Below are 17,773 nucleotides of genomic sequence, written 5' to 3' on the forward strand. Positions count from 1 at the left end.
CTCCTGTACAGGGCCCAGGCAGCTGGGTGAATGTGATGTGGACAGGGAGGGTGATTGGCATGGTGGGGGTCAATTATTGGAACTGATTCTCTGTATGGCTCTATCTGCAGCAGGTGAAAGCTTTCTTCTTCTCTTCAACCTCCCGCCAACTTTCAGCTGCTGCAGAGAGGGCCACACAGGGGATCGGTTCAAGTAATTGCTCTTCGGGGGCACCCATCACCCTCCTGTGCACCATAGGTTCCTCCTGCTGCCCAGGCCCCTCCTGTGTGCCCCCACAGTACTTCCGGCTTTCCTCTTCTCCCTCCCGCCGGCAGCTGCAAGCACACAATAGGATCCTTCAGGATGGAGAGTAGAAAAGGGTCCTGTAAATGTGTCACTTTTACCAGCCCCTTTCTTTCCTGAATGAACACAATGAGTGTTTGGTATTGATCACTCACTGTGTTCAATCATAACTGAAGCATAGTAAACTGTTTTTCTTGAGGGGGGCCCTGTCAGGTTGGCTTTATTGGGGCCCTGATAGTGTGTGAGAGATGTCACCCTAAGACAGGAAGTGTGTTACTGGCAGAAAAAAAGGTGAAAATAACAGAGAAAAAAAATAATCTAATTCAGCCACCATATCTAAGGTTCTGCAATTTATCACATTTTTGTTGTGGAGTTTAGATGCAATTTAAAGCGGAGTTCCACCCTTTTTTTTCATGTTACTCTGTTAATACTGTTCCTGTGGTGTATTTTCCAATTAGGATACTCATATATAATTTTTATGTTTCTAAATACCTGTAAATAATGTGGAAATACTGCACTTCCGGTCCCGGCCCCCTAGGCGATGACGTGTTTAGGCGATTTGGAATGTCTCCTGGGATGTCGGGTCCTGTATCCCAGGAGTCCTTGGGATTCCTAGTTGCTAAATATCGTGTGAACTCATAACCGGAAATGGACAGGTTGCCTTAACCACAGGGTGGGAACTTCCGCCGTCGCCGACATTGTTATGGCAACCTGTTGTACACAAGTTGCGGCGAGCAGTGTTATTACTGCGCAGGCGCAAGATTGAGAGGTGCACGCTGGGATAGCCAGCAGCACCTACTCACGGAAATATAGACCTGCGGGCTTCAGATGCCCACATCCATCATGGCGCCTGCCTGCTTCCGAGATCAAGGAAAACTCCCACATGGAAGAAAAATATATTTGAAATATATTTTAAAAATATTCTTCCCAAATATATTGCCATATATTTGAAATACTACAATTTTGGCCATATTCAATATATTTATATATATATATATATATATATATATATATATATATATATATATATATATATTGCATGTTGAAATGAGTTTCTATTACAAAATATATGAAAAATATTTTTAAAATTATATTTCAAATATACCGTATGTCTTTAAATATACAAATCTACATTTTCTACATTTTTGGAATGTGTTTACAAATATATGTAAAAATATATGTTAAAATTACTTTTTTATATGTTAAAAAAATCTGAAATCTGAAAAATTTTTAAAAATATATTTTTTTAATATATTCTTCAGATTTATTTTAACATATAAAAAAAGTCATTTTAACATATATTTTAAAATGCATTCCAAAAATGTAGATTTGTGGTTTTTTTCATATATTTTGTAATAAAAACGCATGCAGTGTGTGTGTGTGTGTATATATATATATATATATATATATATATATATATATATATATATATATATATATAAAACATTTTTTTTTTTTAATAGATTGAATATGGGCACAATTGTAGTATTTAAAATATATGGCAATATATTTGGGAAGAGTATTTTTAAAATATATTTTTCTTCCATATGGGCTATTACTTATTTACAACCAACAAGCAGGCTATCAGAAATACTGGGTCAGCTTTAAAAAAAAAATTGTTATGGGTACTGGAGCTCCACTTTAAGCTTTTCTGCTGTTTCTTTTTCCAATTATCTACAGGATGGGGAAGTCATAGGAATAAACACATTAAAAGTCACAGCAGGGATATCGTTTGCCATTCCATCTGATCGCATTCGGCAGTTTTTGGCTGAATCACATGATCGTCAGCTTAAAGGTACGGAGACTTAACAGATAGTTTTGTATCAGCTCAAATCTTACCTACAGAATATGGATAAGGAAACCTACATTATACTGCACTGGTGATAGTTTACTTAAAGCAATCATTATTAAAAAAAATTAAAGAGTTAAAAATGTCCAGGTCTTACAAAGCGGTATCAGTCTACTGCAGTGGTTGTCACTGTACCAGACATCGGGGGCCTCAACTGTGCCCTCTGATACAACAGAAGAGTGCTTCATGAGGCCAGTTCAGTCTGTGTTTTTCTCTGTTATGTATTACACCAGACTACTCTCCCTGTTACAACAGCTGTCTGCCGTGATGTTCTGTAAAAGTAAGAGTACTGTGCATGTGACTGTGACATACAAGAGCTGGATCCACTTGATTGCTCCTAAAGTTGACTTAGGACAGTGGTTTCCAAAATGCGGCCCGTGGGCTGGATGTGGCCCTTTGCTTGTATATATCCAGCCCTTGGAGCACTATTCATACTGCTGGTACAAGGCACTATTCCTCCCACTGACACTAACAATGAGACACCATTCCTTTAGCACACCCATACTAACAATGGGGTACCCCACTGACACTAACAAAGGGCAGTATTCCTCCCACTAATAAAAGTAATTGGTCAGTATTCCTCACCCTACTGACCATGAGACACCATTCCTTTAGCATACCCCAACAGTAGGCCATTATTCCTCCCACTGACAACAACAGTGGGGCACTATTACTTCCACTGATACTAACAATGGGACAATATTTCTCCCGCTGAAACCAAGGATGGGGCACTATTTCTCCCACTGACACCAACAATAATCTACTATTTCTCATGCCACCAATGGTGACTAATAATAAATAAAATGTCCCAAGATGTATAAAGCCCACGTGAGGATCTGATGTGATCCTTAAATAGGTGCGTGGAGGACTTGAACCGAGGTGGCAGATGATAAGAGGTAAATAAATAGATTGCACACTTACCAGAAGTGAGTAAATAATACGCCTTTGAGATATGCCTGTCTCACCAGGTATAAATCAGTCATCTGCATCCTCGTAACGGTCAGGATCCTGTACACCTTCTGGTTCAATGAAAAAAAGGGGACGATTAATTGACGTCCAATAGTCGGAAACCAGCAGTCAACTTTTTGCAAAGCTTGACTGTATGCTTCTCCTGACTGGACGGCTGGGACCAAAACAGCTTGAAAAGCCTCCATCCGCAGAACCTGCACCATAGGGAACCCTTGAAGGTGATACGTATCTGAGCACCCTATCCTAGATGTGACCAGAAGGTGTACAGGATCCTGACCGTTATGAGGATGCAGATGACCTGATTTATACCTGGTGAGACAGGCATATCTCAAAAGGCGTATTAGTTACGCATTTCTGGTGTGTGCGCAATCTATTTATTTACCTCTTATCTGCCACCTCGGATCAAGTCCTCCACGCACCTATTTAAGGATCACATCAGATCCTCATGTGGGCTTTATACATCTTGGGACATTTTTTTTATTATTAGTCACCATTGGTGACATGTGATATTGCACTTTATACGGATTTATCTATCACCATTTAATTTATGGTTTTTGCTGTATATTATCTATTTATTTGTTTTTCACTTAGAGCTACACCTTATATTTGTATGTCATTTGGAAGGTTTTGTTTGGTTGCCTATTTGGTATCCTAGCAGCTATCCCTCATTTCTCAGATAGCGCTCGTATTAACCTTTTATCTCTCAATCCACTATTTCTCCCACTGACACCAAAAATAATTCACTATTTCTCCCACTGACACCAAAAATAATCCACTATTTCTCCCAATCATACCAATAATGGGGCACCCCATTGATACCAACAAATAGGCATGAATCCTCCTACTAATACAAGTGATAGGGCACTATTCTTCCTCCTACTGACCACACATGCTATGTATTTTGTTTAGTCCCACTGGCCACAGTCTAACCCTCCTAAAGTCTGAAGGGCATTAAACTGTTTAGAAGGTTTGGATACCCCTGAGTTGGGATTAGAGTGCTGCTAGAGAGGACTGTCAGAGACTGCAGACATACCAGAGGAACTGATGGTCAGAGACTGTGGATGTGTTATAGGTGTGGTTAGAGACTAAGGACATGTTACATGAAGCTAGTAGAGATCAATGTTATTAACCCTATAAGTTAATACTGCCACTACAGTCTGCTCGGGTCCATGGGCCGAAAACATATATATTATTTATATACAAATATCACTAGAGGTCTGGTTTAACAGGCACTGTATAAAGCAAGGACACATCATTTGCAGTGCATTCCTAAGGATTTTTTTATTATTACTTATCATATTTCTTTTGGTTGTACAGGAAAGTCCCTTCCAAAAAAGAAATACATGGGAGTGAGGATGTTACAACTGTCAGCAAGGTAGGCATTGCACTCGTTTTCAGTGTTCCTAATTCCGTGGATAATTGCTACATTAGATTCTGGGGACAATTGCACAGTTACAGCACAAACAATCAGATGTCAGCTGTTTCTATTCTGGATGCACATTTTTGCTTCTCTCCACCTGTTGTCCACATGGCTAACATATAGCAGTGCAGTCAACTAATGCAACGCTTATGAAAAGGACAAATGTCAAGACAAATCTGAAGATCTTCCTGAGGTGACGTGTAAGGGTCAGCTAATGGACAGAATCCTGAAGATCTCCATAGGGCAAGTGGTTAAGGGTTGGCTAATGAAAAAAACTCTGTAGTTCTCATTGTGGTGTTGAGCGGGGGGTGGCTAATGGACAAAACTCTGAGGGTCTCTCTGGGGTGGTGTGGAGGAGGTGACTGATGGACAAAGACGCTAAGAATCTACCAGGGCTGGTGGGTAGATGGTGACTAACTAAAAAAAATTGTGAGGATCTCTCTGGGGCAGTAAGGAGGGGATGGATAATGGATAAAACTCTGAAGATGTCCCTGAGGTTGTGGCTTGTGGATAAAACTCTGAAGGTCTTCTAGATGGTGGGTAGGAAATGGCTGATGGACATAACTCTGAGGATCTCCCTGGGGTGGTGGCTCGATGACAAAACTCTGAAGATCTTCTTGGGTGGTGAGTAGGGGGTGGCTAATGGACAAAACTCTGAAGATCTCCCCGGGGTGGTGGACAAAACTCTGAAGATTTCCCTGGGGTCATGGTTAGGAGATGGCTGATGGAAATGGATTCAGCATCTGCACAGATCAGAGTGAATTCATTTTTAAGGCAGCATGGTGCAAAGTCTTTATTTATGTATATATTCAACTTGAAACCACAACAATCCCCTCAAAAAACAATTAGCTGCACTTCTTGTGTAAAACAGTTGTTGTTGAAGAAGAGTCTCCAAGACAAGAGCATGAAGGCAAATTTATTTAGCATACAACTGGGGACATATAAAATCAAGTTGACTATTTTTATTAACATTTCTTGCATAACAATTTTAAAGAGGTGTGTATCTATCACAACATTTTCTGAAAATGAGCATAGTAATGAAATGTTGTAAGTGTATCCTGTAGTATATTTAGTCTATTTTTTACTTCTGAGAAATTTATTATGATTTGGGCAATAGTTCATTTGACCATGCATAATATAAACCAATAGGTTTATTTGCCATCTGGGATCAGTTTCATCATTTGTTGCTAGGTTTTTCACTTTTTAGCTTTTCCATCAGCTTTTATTTTATTTTTTATTATTGTTATTTTTTTTTTTTTTAGAGTAAAGGATTAGAGTTGAGGTTAGGTGTTGGGCTCGGGTTTAGGGTTAGAGTTAGGGGTTAGGGTTAGGGGATAGGATTAGGGTTAGGGGCTACGTGTAGGGTTAGGTGTTAGGGTTGGGAATTAGGGGTGATTATTTTGTTTATTGTCTTCTTATTATTTATTTATTTATTGTTAGGGCTAGGGTTTTTAATTTGTTTTTTTTTTAATTATTATTATTATTTTTTAGGTTTAGGGGTTAATTATTATTTAATTATTATTACATATTATTTAATGTATTTCTTATTTATGATTAATTTTATTTGTTTATTTATTTTATTTATTTAATATTTACGTATTCATTTAATATTATTAATTACCTATTATTCATTTACCTTTGAAAAGCACATTTTTTTTTCATGTGGGCATTGGTTAGTTCAACCACTTATTATTATTATTATTATCCAGGATTTATATAGCGCCAACAGTTTGCTCAGTGCTTTACAATATAAAGGGAGACAATACAGCAATGATACCATTCAATACAAGAGGGTTAGGAGGGCCCTGCTCCTTGGATGAGTGTTTTGTATATATCAGGGTTAGATTTCCCCGCAGTTACGCTTTATGGCTGCATTATCTAATAGTTTGCTAATTCTTCAATTTGGATCCATGGTGGAAGAATAACAACATTATTTGGCTCTGTAATTGACATGGAAGTGAGATGGAACTGGGAAATTCACTGGGTTTATCTCACCTTTGAAGTTACGCAGTAAGATAAGAAACCAGCAAGTGAAACGTTTTGGGTAAGGTGTTCCAACAAACAGAAAAAATCTGTGAGATTAAAAGTTTTTTCTTCTATTTAAACCCACAACACTATAAGCTGCTAATAGACAGTACAATAACTGTATAATGTTTACATTGTTTTCCAGTCTGATCCATGAACTTAAAATGCGAGATAAAGATTTTCCTGATGTCAACTCAGGAGTGTATGTGTTTGAGGTCATCCCGGGAACTGCGGCTTCCAGGTAAGGAGGCAGATACAGGAGGCCAATTGTCACAGTGTCCATTCTGCGTATATGTAAAGCTAGTGTACATGGCCTTTTGAGATCAGTAAAGGTCAATGTACACTGCATTTATACAAGTCAATAAATGGATAGTAAACATCTCAAACACTCATGTACTCTAAGTCTAGCCTTCCTGTCTCTGGCAGAAAACTGAACTCACACATCATTGAACAGATACACTCCAGTGAAAACTGAGCAAGGAAAGTAAGACAATGACATACAGGCAGGGATTGGAGGGGCTGGGGGGCAGCTGCCCTGGGTGCAGTGTCGTTATGTGTTGGGGGGGCATGGGAGGTAGCCGCCCATAGCTGAAAGTCCACGCTCACCCGTTCCATCCCTTACTGACCCTCCCTTCTGCTTGGGGGCTGCCCTACCTGATAGGTGGAGCCCCAGCAGAGAAACATTGATTTCTCTGGTGGTGAGGGCCATTGTCTACACCAGTGTCTGACCAGTGGAGGTGCAGTCCACACGGGGTACTGGTACTTTTGGATGCTGGCTGGCTGCCATTTATTGTTGCACTTTTCAATGGTCAGACAGGCAGTGCTAGTAGATGATCGGGGTGCCCACATCCTGGGGTTCCCCCTAGGCACGTCAATGGCCTTAATGTTCTAGCATGCACAGCATACTAGCACATTATGAAAGACTTGCCTTAAAATGAAGCCCTCCAGTGGCATGCTGTCTCTGCTGACAGGGCTTCCATCTTCATCTGGTCTTTCTTCCAGGTTCACAGGCTCTGGCCATTTGAATGGCCAAGCCGTGATGATGTTACTCCCACGCATGTGCACAGAAGCCATGATCGCAGTGACGCTGCAGAAATAGTTAATATCTCCTAAATGGTGCACGTTTAGGAAATATTCCTTGTGCCTACAGGTAAGCTTTTTTTATAAGTCACCAAACAGTGTTTGCTACCACTTTATTCCAGGCATTTCTGGAGCACAGCAGTTCCCCTTACTTGTTTGTTAGTATTCTGGTGATCCTGCAAAGAACTTGCTTGTGGTGCTGGAACATTCACTGAAGGCTTCTTGCTGCCTCTTACAAACAGCAAGCCCAATGTGAAAAATATTCCAGCAGTGAGAAGCTGCTTATAGCCACCATTCAGATTCAAACCTACTTCAAACCTGGAAGATTGAACGTGGTTGGCAACACAGAACAGGTTTTAGGTGTCACAATCCAACCACCTTACTATAGGACCTGTTAGATGGCCTGTGAAAATCTGTCCACAGTGGATCTCACAGAGCTCAGGTTATAATGATATGAATGAGCTTTCAGATATGAGTACAAGTGCAGAGTTTACTTAATTAGAATTAGAGATGAGCGAAGTATTCAAAAATTCGATTCGACTGATTCGGCGAATTCGTGGAAAAATTTCGATTCGAGTCGAATATATTCGCTGCGAATTTAACTTATAAAAGGGTTTTTCTAGGCTTCAGAGAGCCTTTATATTAGTGCAGAACACTGTACCTTTAATTTAAATGCCCTTGGAGTCTGCTGGGGAAGAGAAATAATACTGACAGTCAGTATGACATGCAGATGAGTGCCGTCGATCTTAGAATCACCGCACACTTCACTCATTTGGGCAGTCACGGGGCCAAAACCAGAGTGTGGAGCCACAGTGTGGCGGTGGAGGCAGCAGCAATGGGAGGCCATACAGCACCCTATGACAAAAATGGAAACCACCAGCAGTGTGAGGAGACCTGAAAGTGGCACATGGCAGAGTGTGGCGATGGAGACAGCAGCAATGGGAGGCCGTACAGGGACCCATGACACACTCTGGACCTGGCAGCAGCATGAGGAGGCGGTACAGGGGCCCATGACAGATTACGGGCCTGGCAGCAGCATGAGGAGTCGGTACGGGGGCCCATGGCAGATTAGGGGCCTGGCAGCAGCTATGGGAGGCCCGTAATCTGCCAGCACCCTATGACAAAAAATGGAACACACCAGCAGTGTGAGGAGACCTGAAAGTGGCACATGGCAGAGTGTGGCGATGGAGACAGCAACAATGGGAGGCCGTACAGGGACCCATGAGAGACTCTGGACTTGGCAGCAGCATGAGGAGGCGGTATAGGGGCCCATGGCAGATTAGGGGCCTGGCAGCAGCTATGGGAGGCCCGTAATCTGCCAGCACCCTATGACAAAAAATGGAACACACCAGCAGTGTGAGGAGACCTGAAAGTGGCACATGTTTGGGGCATGATTCATGGCGGATTTAGTCAGTTGTGTCAGGAACTGGTGGTTTGAAATCCAGACTAATCCACGCCTGATTCATTTTCACAAACGTGAGTCTCTCCACACTTTGGGTGGACAGTCGTGTCCTCCGCGGAGTTACAATACCTCCTGCCGCACTAAACACGCGCTCCGATGCCACGCTACTGGCCGGGCATGACAGCCTTTCAAGGGCAAATTCAGCTAGTTGGGGCCAAAGGTCAAGTTTCGTTGCCCAGTAGTCAAGGGGATTGTCTACCTCGGTTGGCAGGGTGCTGTCCAAGTAGGCCTAAGCCTGTTGTTTGAGGTCCTGCTCCAGGTCCACCTGATGCTGCTGCTGCTGCGGCTGGTTAGTAGTTTCCTCACTGCGCTGGTGAAGAAAGCTACTCATCATCGACTGCAGACTGAGGCAGCTGCTGCTGGTGGAGCTGCCACTGCTCCTACCACCCCACCCCTCCCCTGCTGCCATGGCAGCGGAACGCGAGCGCACAGGGCCCACAGTGTCTGAGGATGGACGTTGGCGCAGACAGGCAGAGACCAGCTGACTACATAGGTGGTTTTTATAGTACGTTATTTTGGCCTCCCTCTCAGCAGGTGTGAAAAAGGCCACCATTTTTGAACGGTAGCGAGGGTCCAACAAGGTGGACAGCCAAAAGTCATCCCTCTGTCTGATGGTTATTATTCGGCTGTCGGTACGCAAGCAAGCGAGCATGCTATGGGCCATTTGTGCCAAGGAATGCGAGGGACTCCCTGCCTCCATCTCCACAGCATACTGCCACGGTGCGTCTGGGTCCTCTGTCTCCTCTTCCTCCTCCTCTACCAGATGCTCCTGCTCCTCCACTCCTGTCCGCTGAGTGGAAAAACCACCCATTTCACTCAATAATTCCTGAGCACCAATGTCCTCCTCTACCTCCTCCTCTTCTTCCTGTCCTGCCCCCACAGGGGTCATGTGGCGTTGAGATCTGTGCGCCACGTCTACCGCACCCTGACCAGCCATTGTTAACAGCATTTGTTCCAGGATGTGCAACAGAGGAATGACGTCGTTCATCCCATAGTCCTGCCGACTCACGAATAGCGTGGCCTCCTCAAAGGGCCTGAGCAAGCGCAGGTGTCACGCATGAGCTGCCAATGGCTGACATCTAAGTTACACAGGGAGTACCTTTATCCGCTTTTAACATTAGGAAATCTGTGATGGCCTTTTGCTGTTCGTAAAGGCGGTCTAACATATGTAGGGTTGAATTCCACCTTGTTGCAACGTCACAGCATGAGGAGTCGGTACGGGGGCCCATGGCAGATTACGGGCCTGGCAGCAGCAATGGGAGGCCCGTAATCTGCCAGCACCCTATGACAAAAAATGTAACACACCAGCAGTGTGAGGAGATCTGAAAGTGGCACATGGCAGAGTGTGGCGATGGAGACAGCAGCAATGGGAGGCCGTACAGGGACCCATGACACACTCTGGACCTGGCAGCAGCATGAAGAGGCGGTACAGGGGCCCATGGCAGATTACGGGCCTGGCAGCAGCAATGGGAGGCCCGTAATCTGCCAGCACCCTATGACAAAAAATGGAACACACCAGCAGTGTGTGAGGAGACCTGAAAGTGGCACATGGCAGAGTGTGGCGATGGAGACAGCAGCAATGGGAGGCTGTACAGGGACCCATGACAGACTCTGGACTTGGCAGCAGCATGAGGAGGCGGTATAGGGGCCCATGGCAGATTAGGGGCCTGGCAGCAGCTATGGGAGGCCCGTAATCTGCCAGCACCCTATGTCAAAAAATTGAACACACCAGCAGTGTGTGAGGAGACCTGAAAGTGGCACATGGCAGAGTGTGGCGATGGAGACAGCAGCAATGGGAGGCCGTACAGGGACCCATGAGAGACTCTGGACTTGGCAGCAGCATGAGGAGGCGGTATAGGGGCCCATGGCAGATTAGGGGCCTGGCAGCAGCTATGGGAGGCCCGTAATCTGCCAGCACCCTATGTCAAAAAATTGAACACACCAGCAGTGTGAGGAGACCTGAAAGTGGCACATGGCATGAGACACTGTGGACCTGGCAGCAGCATGAGGAGGCGGTACAGGGGCCCATGGCAGATTAGGGGCCTGGCAGCAGCTATGGGAGGCGCGTAATCTGCCAGCACCCTATGACAAAAAATGGAACACACCAGCAGTGTGAGTAGACCTGAAAGTGGCACATGGCAGGGGCATGATTCATGGCGGATTTAGTCAGTTGTGTCAGGAACTGGTGGTTTGAAATCCAGACTAATCCACGCCTGATTCATTTTCACAAACGTGAGTCTCTCCACACTTTGGGTGGACAGTCGTGTCCTCCGCGGAGTTACAATACCTCCTGCCGCACTAAACACGCGCTCCGATGCCACGCTACTGGCCGGGCATGACAGCCTTTCAAGGGCAAATTCAGCTAGTTGGGGCCAAAGGTCAAGTTTCGTTGCCCAGTAGTCAAGGGGATTGTCTACCTCGGTTGGCAGGGTGCTGTCCAAGTAGGCCCAAGCCTGTTGTTTGAGGTCCTGCTCCAGGTCCACCTGATGCTGCTGCTGCTGCGGCTGGTTAGTAGTTTCCTCACTGCGCTGGTGAAGAAAGCTACTCATCATCGACTGCAGACTGAGGCAGCCGCTGCTGGTGGAGCTACCACTGCTCCTACCACCCCACCCCTCCCCTGCTGCCATGGCAGCGGAACGCGAGCGCACAGGGCCCACAGTGTCTGAGGATGGACGTTGGCGCAGAAAGGCAGAGACCAACTGACTACATAGGTGGTTTTTATAGTACTTTATTTTGGCCTCCCTCTCAGCAGGTGTGAAAAAGGCCACCATTTTTGAACGGTAGCGAGGGTCCAACAAGGTGGACAGCCAAAAGTCATCCCTCTGTCTGATGGTTATTATTCGGCTGTCGGTACGCAAGCAAGTGAGCATGCTATGGGCCATTTGTGCCAAGGAATGCGAGGGACTCCCATCTCCACAGCATACTGCCACGGTGCGTCTGGGTCCTCTGTCTCCTCCTCCTCCTCCTCTACCAGATGCTCCTGCTCCTCCACTCCTGTCCGCTGAGTGGAAAAACCACCCATTTCACTCAATAATTCCTGAGCACAAATGTCCTCCTCTACCTCCTCCTCTTCTTCCTGTCCTGCCCCCACAGGGGTCATGTGGCGTTGAGATCTGTGCGCCACGTCTACCGCACCCTGACCAGCCATTGTTAACAGCATTTGTTCCAGGATGTGCAACAGAGGAATGACGTCGTTCATCCCATAGTCCTGCCGACTCACGAATAGCGTGGCCTCCTCAAAGGGCCTGAGCAAGCGGCAGGTGTCACGCATGAGCTGCCAATGGCTGACATCGAAGTTACACAGGGGAGTACCTTTATCCGCTTGTAACATCAGGAAATCGGTGATGGCCTTTCGCTGTTCGTAAAGGCGGTCTAACATGTGTAGGGTTGAATTCCACCTTGTTGCAACGTCGCAGATCAGGCGATGCTGTGGAATTCCATTCTGCCGCTGCAGCTCAAGGAGGGTGTGCTTTGCGGTGTAGGAATGGCTGAAATGCATGCAAAGTTTACGTGACATTTTAAGGATGTCTTGCAGTGGGATGGTGGATTTTAGGAACCGCTTGACAACCAGATTGAACACGTGAGCCATGCATGGCGCATGGCACAACCTTCCTTGACGCAGAGCAGACACCATGTTCTTTCCGTTGTCGGTCAACATGGTTCCGATTTTGAGTTTGCGCGGAGACAGCCATCTGTCGATTTCTCTGTTCATTACACTGAGAAGTTCCTCCCCTGTGTGACTACGTTCGCCAAGGCATACCAGGTGCAGCACAGCGTGACACCGTTGCGCCCTGCACATGTGATATGCCGGTCGGGTAATGGGACTTGGCACGGGGGTGGCGGCTGAGGACACGAAGGAAGAAGAGGTGGTAGAGGCGGACATCTTTTGTGGACCAAGGACGTGCAAACGTGGAGGCAAAAGCGGCGTGACCTGTCCAAGTTGCTGGTGCCGCTGTGACGGCACCACGTTCACCCAGTGGGCCGTAAATGACATGTACTGTCCCTGACCGTAGTTACAGCTCCACACGTCGGCGCTGCCGTGCACTTTGGCAGAGACCGACATGCTCAAAGACTGGCCCACCATCTCTTCTACATGTGAATGCAGGGTTGGCACTGCCTTTTTGGCAAAGAAATGACGGCTTGGCACTCTCCACCGCGGCGCGGCACAAGCCATCATTTCTCGGAAAGGTGCTGAGTCCACCACTTGGAAAGGGAGGGACTGCAGCACCAGCAACTTGGACAGGAGGACGTTCAGCTTTTGCACCGTCGGGTGCGTGCTCGCAAACTGTTGTCTCTTGGAAACGGATTCCAAGAAAGACTGCTGACGGAATCCGTGAAGAGGAGTAGCAGGAGAAGGAGCATCTGAACGAGCGGAAGATGGCAACGAGCGACAACTCCCCTCAGCAGAGGTGTTGGAGCCTTGACTGGCTGATAGAGGGCGATTGACGTCGGGTGACGGAGCAAGTAACGGAGCGGGTGATGGAGCGGGGGCTGGGGCGGGCAGAACCGCCGTATCTTTATCACGGTTTTCCCAGGCCACCAAATGGCGACGCTGCATATGCAGCCGCAACGCTGTAGTCCCAACATGGGCCCCCTGGCCACGCTTGACTTTCTGGCCACATAGTCGACATACGGCTACGTTTACTTCCTCGGGCGGCTTGACAAAAAATTGCCACACCGCCGAGTAGGAAACTTTGCCCCCGATACTCCTCACTGGCTGACTGCTGCTTCCTCCGTGCACACCGGCACCACTACTGGCCGTGGTGGTAGGCTGCAGTGGAGCTGTTGCTGTACTCCGTGGCCGTTTGCCTCCACTGACACTGCTGCGACCCTGCTGCCTCCTGGGCAACCCACCGACTGTTTTGCTCGCTGCCAAGCTGCCACCCTCTTCTCCTGATGATGCGGAAGCAATAGCCTGATGACGACGAGGCTGCCAAGTGCGATCAGCCTCATCATCATCAATTAGGGTCTCCGCCTCACTACTAGCCCCCTCGGCTGCGTGTGGGTCAGGAGACAGACCTGTCTCTAGACCGGCTACCGAGCCACTCTCCTCGCCACTACTTCTTCACCTGGCTGCTGAAGAGGCGGATGTCTCCCCCCGTTCCTGACCGCCCTCTGTTAGCTCTTCCTCACTGTACAGTGGGGCTGAGCCCACAGCATGCGATACTTCACTTGGTGAGGGAACACCAAAGGACAGGGGCAGGTAGAGGACACGTGATTTCAGTGGGCTTGCTCCCGGGCCATGCCAACTAACAGTTGTGTCTGACGTACCCACCGACCGTTGGCTGTAGGTGTCAGAGGTGACCTGGGAAGAGGAAGACGACCGAGCCAACCAATCGATGACGGCAGGGTTGTCGGTGGAGACACGACCGCTGGATGACACCGGGAGCACTGGCCTCTGGCTGCGAATAGTGCTGCCTCGACCCCTTCCTCTGCTGCCACGTCTGCTCGCTCCTAAAACATTGCTTCCTCTGCCACTCCTCTGCATGTTGTCTGACATACTCTTTAATTAAACGATTCTGTGTCCCTGAGTAACAATTCTGTGTCTGTCCCTGAGTAACAATTCTGTGTCCCTGAGTAACGTTTCTGTGGCCCTAAGTAACAGTTCTGTGGCCCTCAGTAACAATTCTGTGTCCCTCAGTAACAATTCTGTGTCCCTCAGTAACAATTCTGTGTCTGTCCCTGAGTAACAATTCTGTGTCCCTGAGTAACGTTTCTCTGGCCCTAAGTAACAGTTCTGTGGCCCTCAGTAACAATTCTGTGTCCCTCAGTAACAATTCTGTGTCTGTCCCTGAGTAACAATTCTGTGTCTGTCCCTGAGTAACAATTCTGTGTCTGTCCCTGAGTAACAATTCTGTGTCCCTGAGTAACAATTCTGTGTCCCTCAGTAACAATTCTGTGTCCCTGAGTAACAATTCTGTGTCCCTGAGTAACAATTCTGTGTCCCTCAGTAACAATTCTGTGTCCCTCAGTAACAATTCTGTGTCCTTGAGTAACAATTCTGTGTCTGTCCCTGAGTAACAATTCTGTGTCCCTAAGTAACGTTTCTGTGGCCCTAAGTAACGGTTCTGTGGCCCTCAGTAACAAATCTGTGTCCCTCAGTAACAATTCTGTGTCTGTCCCTGAGTAACAATTCTGTGTCCCTAACTAACGTTTCTGTGTCCCTAAGTAACGTTTCTGTGGCCCTAAGTAACGATTCTGTGTCCCTAAGTAACGATTCTGTGGCCCTAAGTAACGTTTCTGTAGCCCTAAGTAACGTTTCTGTGGCCCTAAGTAACGTTTCTGTGGCCCTAAGTAACAGTTCTGTGGCCCTCAGTAACAGTTCTGTGGCCCTCAGTAACAATTCTGTGTCCCTCAGTAACAATTCTGTGTCTGTCCCTGAGTAACAATTCTGTGTCCCTAAGTAACGTTTCTGTGGCCCTAAGTAACGGTTCTGTGGCCCTCAGTAACAATTCTGTGTCCCTCAGTAACAATTCTGTGTCTGTCCCTAAGTAACGATTCTGTGGCCCTCAGTAACAATTCTGTATCCCTCAGTAACAATTCTGTCTGTCCCTGAGTAACAATTCTGTGTCCCTAAGTAACGTTTCTGTGGCCCTAACTAACGATTCTGTGGCCCTAAGTAACGTTTCTGTGGCCCTATGTAACGTTTCTATGGCCCTAAGTAACGATTCTGTGGCCCTAAGTAACGTTTCTGTGGCCCTAAGTAACGTTTCTGTGGCCCTAAGTAACAAATCTGTGTCCCTCAGTAACAATTCTGTGTCTGTCCCTAAGTAACAATTCTGTGGCCCTAAGTAACGTTTCTGTGGCCCTAAGTAACGGTTCTGTGTCCCTCAGTAACAATTCTGTATCCCTCAGTAACAATTCTGTGTCTGTCCCTGAGTAACAATTCTGTGGCCCTAAGTAACGTTTCTGTGGCCCTAAGTAACGTTTCTGTGGCCCTCAGTAACAAATCTGTGTCCCTCAGTAACAATTCTGTGTCTGTCCCTAAGTAACAATTCTGTGGCCCTAAGTAACGTTTCTGTGGCCCTAAGTAACGGTTCTGTGGCCCTCAGTAACAATTCTGTGTCCCTCAATAACAATTCTGTGTCTGTCCCTAAGTAACAATTCTGTGGCCCTAAGTAACGTTTCTGTGGCCCTAAGTAACGTTTCTGTGGCCCTAAGTAACGATTCTGTGGCCCTCAGTAACAAATCTGTGTCCCTCAGTAATAATTCTGTGTCTGTCCCTAAGTAACAATTCTGTGGCCCTAAGTAACGATTCTGTGGCCCTCAGTAACAAATCTGTGTCCCTCAGTAACAATTCTGTGTCTGTCCCTAAGTAACGTTTCTGTGGCCCTAAGTAACGCTTCTGTGGCCCTAAGTAACGGTTCTGTGGCCCTCAGTAACAATTCTGTGTCCCTCAATAACAATTCTGTGTCTGTCCCTAAGTAACAATTCTGTGGCCCTAAGTAACGTTTCTGTGGCCCTAAGTAACGATTCTGTGGCCCTCAGTAACAAATCTGTGTCCCTCAGTAACAATTCTGTGTCTGTCCCTAAGTAACAATTCTGTGGCCCTAAGTAACGATTCTGTGGCCCTCAGTAACAAATCTGTGTCCCTCAGTAACAATTCTGTGTCTGTCCCTAAGTAACAATTCTGTGGCCCTAAGTAACGTTTCTGTGGCCCTAAGTAACGATTCTGTGGCCCTCAGTAACAATTCTGTATCCCTCAGTAACAATTCTGTCTGTCCCTGAGTAACAATTCTGTGTCCCTAAGTAACGTTTCTGTGGCCCTAAGTAACGTTTCTGTGGCCCTAAGTAACGATTCTGTGGCCCTAAGTAACGTTTCTGTGGCCCTAAGTAACGTTTCTGTGGCCCTCAGTAACAATTCTGTGTCCCTCAATAACAATTCTGTGTCTGTCCCTAAGTAACAATTCTGTGGCCCTAAGTAACGTTTCTGTGGCCCTAAGTAACGATTCTGTGGCCCTCAGTAACAAATCTGTGTCCCTCACTAACAATTCTGTCTGTCCCTAAGTAACAATTCTGTGGCCCTAAGTAACGATTCTGTGGCCCTCAGTAACAAATCTGTGTCCCTCAGTAACAATTCTGTGTCTGTCCCTAAGTAACAATTCTGTGGCCCTAAGTAACGTTTCTGTGGCTCTAAGTAACGATTCTGTGGCCCTCAGTAACAATTCTGTATCCCTCAGTAACAATTCTGTCTGCCCTGAGTAACAATTCTGTGTCCCTAAGTAACGTTTCTGTGGCCCTAACTAACGATTCTGTGGCCCTAAGTAACGTTTCTGTGGCCCTATGTAACGTTTCTGTGGCCCTAAGTAACGATTCTGTGGCCCTAACTAACGTTTCTGTGTCCCTAAGTAACGTTTCTGTGTCCCTAACTCTCTCCCTGCATACAGCCAGGTCTGCCTCTGTTGAATGACTGGAGGCAAATGGAGAATTCTAAAATGGCCGCCATTTATAGCTCGACCATTACACTGTGCTGGCTGGCTGGCTGCTGATTGGCTAATGCGATCACATGTCATGAATGAATGCATTATGGGTCAGCGCGCCTTGTCTGCGCGCCTTCCCAGACATCCCCGCTCCGTCGCCGCACATGTCGCCGCCATTTTAGGAAAAATTTCGATTCGCGCATCCGAAGTCTGCTTATTTTCGGATTCGACGCGAATCGAAATTTTCCTAATATTCGAAACGAATT

At 46.4% G+C, this 17,773-nt stretch overlaps 1 protein-coding gene across 1 annotated transcript in view; it reads left to right on the top strand.

The window, feature by feature from the left end:
* The window catches only part of HTRA4 (HtrA serine peptidase 4), a 106,282-nt gene that overhangs the window by 82,268 nt on the left and 6,241 nt on the right, over positions 1-17,773 (top strand). Inside the window, exons 6-8 of the mRNA XM_089661301.1 lie at positions 1,963-2,077; positions 4,418-4,475; positions 6,691-6,786. Coding sequence (XP_089517427.1) covers positions 1,963-2,077; positions 4,418-4,475; positions 6,691-6,786 — 269 coding nt within the window. The remainder of the gene's footprint in view (positions 1-1,962; positions 2,078-4,417; positions 4,476-6,690; positions 6,787-17,773) is intronic.

The sequence above is a fragment of the Staurois parvus genome, unplaced genomic scaffold, assembly GCF_062004578.1.
Source record: "Staurois parvus isolate SC_StPar_1 unplaced genomic scaffold, SC_StPar_1.0 ptg001328l, whole genome shotgun sequence".
NCBI lineage: Eukaryota > Metazoa > Chordata > Amphibia > Anura > Ranidae > Staurois > Staurois parvus.